We start from the raw sequence: 7914 nt of genomic DNA, 5'->3' as shown, positions 1-7914 counted from the left end.
GAGTTTTGATAAGTTTTCCAAGGTTTCGACCGAATCCGGACTAGCCAGACTGCCTACGTACCCCCAAAGGATGAGGATCAGGTCGCGCGTAGTTCAAGGCACAAATGCCCCTAGTTTATGGGTTTTCAAAGAGAATGGATTTGATTTTGTGTAAGCTTAAAAGGATTTTGCAAATGATTCTTTTGATATGCTTTTTTTTTACGAAAGGATTTTTGGTTTGAAGCTTTGGTCGGCCAAGGAAGGCCTTCTGGTGCCTTAAGCATAGTATTTCTTGAGTTGGTCAAGGTTTGTTGGCTCTATTAGCTTTTCTCCATTTTCATCGAGGAGTCTGACGGCTTTTTTAGGCAGGACTTCGTCAACAATGTATGGACCTGACCATTTCGGCTTGAATTTACCCCTGGGATCATATACCGGTGCCCGGAAGGATTTCAGAACAAGATCTCCTTTCTTGAGGTCTCGAACTCGAACTTTCTTGTTGAAGGCTCTCTCGACGCGGCGTTGATACCCCTGAACATGGTACAATGCTTTCAGCCTCTTTTCGTCAATCATTTGTAACTCCTGATATCTGGGTTGAGCCTAAACAGATTCTGGCAACCCGGCTTCCATCATCACTCTCAGGGAGGGAATTCGCAGTTCAACAGGCAAGACAGCTTCCATTCCGTACACCAGAGAATATGGAGTTGCACCTGTAGAGGACCTGATCGACGTCCTATAGGCCCACAAAGCATACGGGAGTTTGCTCGACCAATCTTTGTAAGTCTCGGTCATCTTGCTGATGATCACTTTGATGTTTTTGTTAGCGGCCTCAACAGCTCCGTTTGTTTGGGGTCTATAGGGCGACGACTTAGACGCTTGATCTTAAACTCCTCACACAGGCGCGCCACCTCCTTCTTGAAATGAGACCCATTGTCTGAAATTAGTTCGTGTGGTACTCCATATCTGCAAATAATATTCGCTTTGATGAACCTTGCAACAGAAGCCGAGGTCAACGACGCATACGAAGCAGCTTCGATCCACTTTGTGAAGGAATCAATGGCAACCAAGATATACTCATGCCCACTAGAAGACTTTGGACTTATCTTCCCGATGATATCTATTGCCCATACTGAGAACGGCCACGGTGAAGTAAGAGAATGTAACTGAGAAGGCGGCACATGGATGAGATTGGCATAGACCTGACATTTGTCACATTTCTTCACATAGGCGTAGCAATCTGCTTCCATTGTCGGCCAGTAATAACCAAGTCTGAGAATCTTCCTTGACAGCATCTTTCCGTTCATGTGAGGTCCACAGACTCCTTCGTGTGTTTGCTCTATGAGTTCAGCGGCTTGATCCTCATCTATACACAAAAGTTGGATTCCATCGAACGACCTTCTGTACAACTCTTCACCACAGATGACAAAGCTAGAGGCCAATTTATGAAGAGACCTTCGCTCTTTTCCTGAAGCTTCCAGTGGATGCCCCTTGCCTAAGATGAGGTTTTTGATATCTGTGTACCAAGGCTTGCCATCTGAACACCTCGCTACTATTTCAATGGCGTTAACATGTGACGGGGCCCATTGAAGCCGTACTTCTAATGGTTGAACCTCCATTGTTGCAGAAATATGGAGCATTGAAGCCAGAGTAGCTAATGCATCCGCAAAATGATTCTTCGTTCTGGACAAATGAGTGAATGTGATATTTCTGAATTTTCTGACCAGAGACTCTAGGTACGAATTATACGGGATCAACTTATCGTCTCTTGTTTTCCAGTTTCCGTTGGTTTGACAGATAATCAAAATTGAGTCTCCGAATACGTCTAGGTCCTGAATGTGCAAGGCCATGGCTGCTTCCAAACCTGCAATACATGCCTCGTATTCTGCCATATTGTTTGTACACTTGAACTGAAGTTTGATGGATATAGGGATATACTCTTTTCTTGGTGATACCAACACCGCCCCTACACCTTGGCCTCGATGTTGACTGCTCCATCAAAGTACATCAACCACTTTGTGTCTGGAACTTCATCTTCCACAATTCTACCTTAGGGCAGTTATGTCACCCCAACTGCACTTTCTAAAATAACACTAATTCATCCTGTCTCTTCTATCCAATACAACCATCAAAATCACCCAGATTTAGAAGAACAGCTTCTAGACACCCATTCTAGTGGAAAGGACAAGCTGAGTTCGCACAATTAACAAAACGTCAGCATTGCTCTGCTTAGAGAATGGCACTAAACTTGTCCTATCTCCTGTCATTAAAACTGCCCTTAAAGATTACTACATTTCTCAAAAGCTTTGTGAAACCAAACAATATAGTAAGGCCAAATTGATTTCACGCAATCATAATGCAAGGCAGAATCATCATTCAAGGAAAGCAGTTATCCCAAATAGAAGGAATCCGAAATTAGAATTGCAAACATGATCCGCATTTGAACCATATGCTAAATCGAAGGGTAGAACCTTACCTGAGTTGATGTCCAAAGTGGGTGGACTTTGGCCTTCTTTTCCCTTTATTAAAGCTCCTTAGAAAATATCTTTTCTATTCATCTGCCCAAACGATGAAGGATTTAAATGCATGAGCAGTGGAGATGATGGGTTTAAAGGGATGATGGTGGCAGGGTTTGGGCAAAATAGGGTAGGAGTTGGTTTGGTTGGATTCCGGCAAGCTTGCCGGAATCAATGGAGATGGGGGTGAAGGCTAATGGTGGAGATGAAGAGAGGGGGTAGATGATGGTGGAAAACAATGGAGATGTGGGTAACAAAGATGGCTGGTGGACAAGGAGGCCGGATTTCGGCACAATTTTTGCCGGAGAAGGTGGAGTTGGGCCGGAGATCCGGCGGATTTTCCGGCAAACCCCTCTCTCTCTCTCTCTCTCTTTCTGTTGTTCTTTTTTTCTCTCTCCTTTTTTTTATGAGATGGCAGAGGGTTTGGTGGTGGCGGTGCCGGATTCCGGTGGCCGAGGATGGAAGAGGGGTTTGACGGGATAATTGATGGTGGCCGTGAGGGGAGGTAGGAGGTGGAGAGAGTGATGGTGATGGTGGAGGATGGTGGTCGGTGGTGGAGATAGGAGGTGGCTGCAAATGAAAAAAATAAAATAAAAAAATGGGTTTGATGGTGGTTGTATGGAGGAGAAGAGATGGGGGTTGGGCGTGGCTGTTGGAGATGATGGTGGGTTTTGCTGTTGGAAGTGAAGGTGGAGTGGTTGGAGGTTGAAGAAGATGATGGGGGTTTGTAAATGAAGAAAACAAAAATGGGTTTGATGGAGGAGAAGAGATGGTGGCGGCAATGGAGGGGTTGGCTGGAGGAGTAGTGGCCGGAGAAGAGGGGTTGGTCGGAGATGGTGGACGATTGAGATGGGTTAGGGTTGGTTTGGTCGGATTCCGGCAAGCTTGCCGGAATCAATGGAGATGGTGGTCTCTCTCTCTCTCTCTCTCTCTCCCTTGGTGGCTGTTGTTGGTGGAGGTGGAGGTGGAGGTGAAGAGAGGGGGTAGATGGGTTTGTGAAGAAGGGTTTTGGGTGGAAATGGTGGGGGATTTCAATGGAGGTGGAGGTGGTGGATGACGGTGGTGGTGGAGTTGGTTTGGCCGGCCTCCTTCTCCTTCCTCTCTCTGTTTTGTTTTTTTGTTTTTCCTAAGAAAAATGGGGCTCTCCCCTCTACCCACGAGACTCCTTGATATTTTATAGCTAGGGTTCAAGCCCTCATGCTAATCTCAGCCATCCATTTATCAGATTCCTTTTCTTGGTTGCTGTCAGCCCTTGATTCCTTATCCCTCTTGCCCTAATTCTATCCTAGAAACCCTAAAAACCTAGAGTGTCTAGTTGATCTAAGCCCTACACCTCATCTCTTTAATCCAATGGCCCATGCCTGTTGCTTGTAGAGGAAGCAATGAAATGTTCCAAAAAAGCCCTCTTGTAAATAGAAAATGATATATTCTGCCCCCCTTCTCTCTCATGGGCAGCCCCCGTCTAATGTATTCTATTTTATTATTTTGTAACTAAAGGGGTGGTTTGGGCAAAGGGGAAGGGACAAAATATATCATTACTTATCCTTTGCAATGATTTAAGCACAATTATATTTTAATAATCGCACTAACTCGTCTGTCTTTCTTCCTTAATAAGCTTGCGAGGGCTATCTTGGGAAATGTGATAACCTCTTAATAGCTCCTTAAACACTACGACAGGGTGAGTTAGCGTGAAAATCAAAATATGGTGCGCAAATAAACACTAAAATTCAGGAAACCCAATGGAGTGCCAATACCAAAACCAGGGGTCTTTTGCAAAAAAAAATTTTTTTTGCAAACTTTGGGAAGATGAGTATGGGGATTGAGGCCTTGAAAAGTTTCACAAGACTAACTACAAATGGACTCCTCAGGTCTATCAATTACTCGGGACTCAGCTCCTCGGGAATTTCGAGATTTTGCTCAATTTTGGGAATTTGCTCGATCTCAGGATCTTATTCGACTTCAGAACTTTATTCGATTTTGAGGGTTTTAGGGTCCGATCAAAATGGGGTGTCTACACTGACTTGTAGGGTGTAAACTAAATATGCCAGCTACTATTTTGATTACATTCTAATGAGAATAGGTTTCCAAAATACGATGGACAACCCAATACTAATCTGTTCGTTCCACAACTCCTATTCTAAAGTGCATTAAGGTCTTTAAAATAGTAACCTATAATCTAGCCTCTTGAATCCCATCAGATCCAAAACTGGTATGCTCGTTCCAACTTATTTCCAATAGGAATAATTGATAGGGCCCACCACTACTTCCTTAACCACTAGTTAAATTCCACCACTTACTAACCAACCCTTCCCACTAACAAATTTCTTAAATAAGAGCTAACTTTTTTGGCAAGTTCCCTATTTCAAGAGATAATTAACATGTATCCGATCACACACATCCACACCCTTTTCAACCTTTTGGACTCTTCGTTGATTATCCAAGAAGGTATTTAAAAGTCCAAAGCCATTTTTGATAAAAATTCCCCACACAACTTAAAGAACCATAAGCTCAACTTAATATGGACACTCATTTCCAAGAAATGGTCATAAGCTTAATTTTTTATATAACACCACATTTCAAAGGACATAATTATAAAAGCAATATTAATAATGAAACCCCATTTAAAAAAAAATATATTTAGAAAACAAGTATGGGCCGGGGGATTACAATACCTTATTCGAAGATCCAAACCAATCAGTTGTTTGGCCTCAACATAAATGGGTTGTGCCCCAAAAATCAGCTCTATTGGATATCCTAAGCCTCTACTGGATATCCTTAACCTCCTATCTATGGACGACGACACCATAGATAATTCTCTAAATATCGAAGAGTTAGGATTATCCCATGGAGTTCAGTTGGGAAGTGATATATTTGCCCTCTTTTCTTCCCCATGCCACCCCCTTTAGTGTATTTATGACTACTCTTTTTATACCACAAGAGGGGATGACCTAGGGAAGTAAAGGGGACGAATACATCATTTCTCCAATGAATTTTGGGGCAAGGTCTATTTACGTTAGGGCAAAACAAATGAATGATTAAAGATCCTTGGCTGGCTTGAAAATACTAAAATTGCTGATGGGACAGACTGGAAATTAAGTTGGCTAAAAAGTGATGCCCATATTTTTTTCCATACCAAAAGACAGTTTTGCCCGGGAGTCAAATAAAGCACAACAATACATCTCATTCTCCTGTTTTTAATCATTTTCATCCATTTTTACTTCAGAATTCTATAGAAGAGGAAGAAGAAGAAAAGGAGGTAGTGGAAGAAGAAGAAGAAGAGGTAAGAGGAGAAGAAAAAAGAGAGGAAGAAGTAGAAGAGAAGGAATAAGGAGAAGAGGAAGAGAAAAATAAGAGGGAGAAGAGGGAAAAAAGGAGGAAGAAGAGAAAGAAGAAGAAGTAGAAAAAAAGGACGAAGTCTTGAGAAAAATGAAAAAAAAGAGAAGAAGAATCGATGCGGGAGAAATTGGAAGTCGCTAGAAGAAATGGAAGTTGGCGGAAAAATGGAAAAGAGGTAGAAGAAGGAAGAAAAGAACAATCGACCTTTGGAAAAATGGAAGTCGTTGGAAAAAATGAAAAATAAGAAGAAGAACAAGGAAAAAAGGAAGAATAGACATCGAAAAAAATGTAAGGGTCTGTGTAGACACCCCATTTTGACCGGACCCTAATTTCCCAAAATTAAATAAATTTTCGAAACCCGAACCTATGAATCGACCCAAGTCACACCCCAACCCATGTCTTGGTTCGAGTTGAGCATAACATAAAGAAATGCAGCAGGAGAGTGGAATATCCGAGCAAAGGAGTGTTCATATCATCTCACCAATCAGCTAGGGCAGAAAAAGGTGACCTAATGGTTGAATGGTGTTTCCTTTGTTTATCCAGAAAGGGGAGTGCTTCATCGCAATGGGGGCTGTCCACAAAATATTGGAGGTGAGAATTTATCATTTCCCTTTAAATACTAAAGCAAATTAGGGTTGATGGGGAGGCTCCTCATTTTTGGGCGAGAATCACAGAGGGAGAGAGAGTCCCCTCCACCTCTGGCCTCGTCTCCGGCAAGCCAGCCATCGGCCAGCCGCCACCATCTGTTCCCACCTCCTCCAACCATCCTCATCTTCCACCTCCATCTTCATCTTCCTTGCCATTGAAACCCACCTCCCATCACAGCCACCCTCCGACCACCATCTCCGCCCTCATCATCCTCGCAGCCACCACCACTCTCACCATCCTCCTCCCCCTCTGCAAACCCATTTCCATCTACACATCTTCTCCGGTGGATTCGTCACCGGAATCCGGCTCCATCCCCACCCATCTTCTCTGGTCGTGCCACCTCCATCCACCGACCAACTCCAACCACTTCAAGCTGGAATCCGGCGAGGCCTCCTCCATCACCGGAGCCAATCTCCACCTCCATTACCATCCAAACCTAGCCCATCACCATCAGCCTCCTCCCATCTTCTCCTTCATTTTCCCCTTTTCTCCTCTGCAAAACCCAAACCCCTCTTCAAAATCCATCTCCACTCACACCTCCATTAACCCCCATCCAACCACAGCCACCATTTGTTCTTCCTCTCATTTTCTACAAAAACAGAGAGTGAGAGAGGGATCCGACCACCAATCCCACCTCCACTTCACAGCCATATCTCCCCAAACCCTTCTCCATTTTGTATAAGAAAATCGCAGGAGAGAGAGAGAGAGAGAGAGATTCTTCTTATTCTTATCTTCTTCTCCGTCGAGAATCCGCCGGAATTCCGGCAAAACCCAAAGATCCAATCATCGCCGTCTCAAGATCCAATTCAGTTTCGTTTCTGCAAAGTACCGACGATTTGCGTCAAATTTTGGGTAATTTTCTGGCTCCCTCTAAAATTCATGATTTGTATGGGTGTTTTGTTTACTGTTGATAGTGTTAAAGCTATGATTTATTTTTTACACTATCAATTTGGGTTTCTCTGTACGCTAATTGATTTTGCATTATTATTAAGATAAAGAAGCCCATGTTGGTATCTCTTCTCGGTCTCTCCTAATCTGCCCTTGTAATGGCTCAGAACCAATTGTTCCTCCTCTGCTGGTTAGATTTGCTTATGTTTGAGCTCAAAAGATCATGGTGTTTGGTTAATGGTGAGAATTAGATGGCGTTAGCCATGATTGGGTCATCTCTTATGTGTCTTTCATCATTAATGTGTCTCTCTTAGAGTAAGGCAAGCTAACTTTAGTGAGATTATTAAAGTTCTGTAGTTCCCATTTGATTGCGTTTTCCTTATCAAGCATATATAAAGTAATATATTGGCTTTAGGGCGCTTGAAAGATGACGATGAATGGGGGGTTGTAGAATGTAGCTGATTGTGGTTGTACTGATACCATGTCTTTGGCATTTGGATGTTGACACTATCATGTTTGATAATTGCACAGCTCCACCTTGCATTTTTCGGTT

General features: G+C 43.1%; 1 protein-coding gene across 1 annotated transcript; it reads right to left on the bottom strand.

Annotated features, from left to right (window-relative positions):
• Positions 1-779: 779 nt before the first annotated feature.
• Positions 780-6897, bottom strand: LOC143852378 (uncharacterized). The gene is made up of 3 exons (XM_077361760.1): positions 6770-6897; positions 1296-1962; positions 780-1175 (listed from the first exon to the last, which is right to left on the bottom strand). The coding sequence occupies exons 1-3, from the start codon at positions 6895-6897 to the stop codon at positions 780-782; spliced, it is 1191 nt and encodes a 396-aa protein (XP_077217875.1).
• Between the last annotated feature and the right edge of the window lie 1017 nt (positions 6898-7914).

The sequence above is a fragment of the Tasmannia lanceolata genome, unplaced genomic scaffold, assembly GCF_043159265.1.
Source record: "Tasmannia lanceolata isolate RefF3 unplaced genomic scaffold, GAP_Taslan_0.1 ptg000019l, whole genome shotgun sequence".
NCBI classification, from domain to species: domain Eukaryota; kingdom Viridiplantae; phylum Streptophyta; class Magnoliopsida; order Canellales; family Winteraceae; genus Tasmannia; species Tasmannia lanceolata.
The sequence above is the reverse complement of the archived record's forward strand: the minus strand, read 5'-3'. Positions and strand labels throughout refer to the sequence as shown.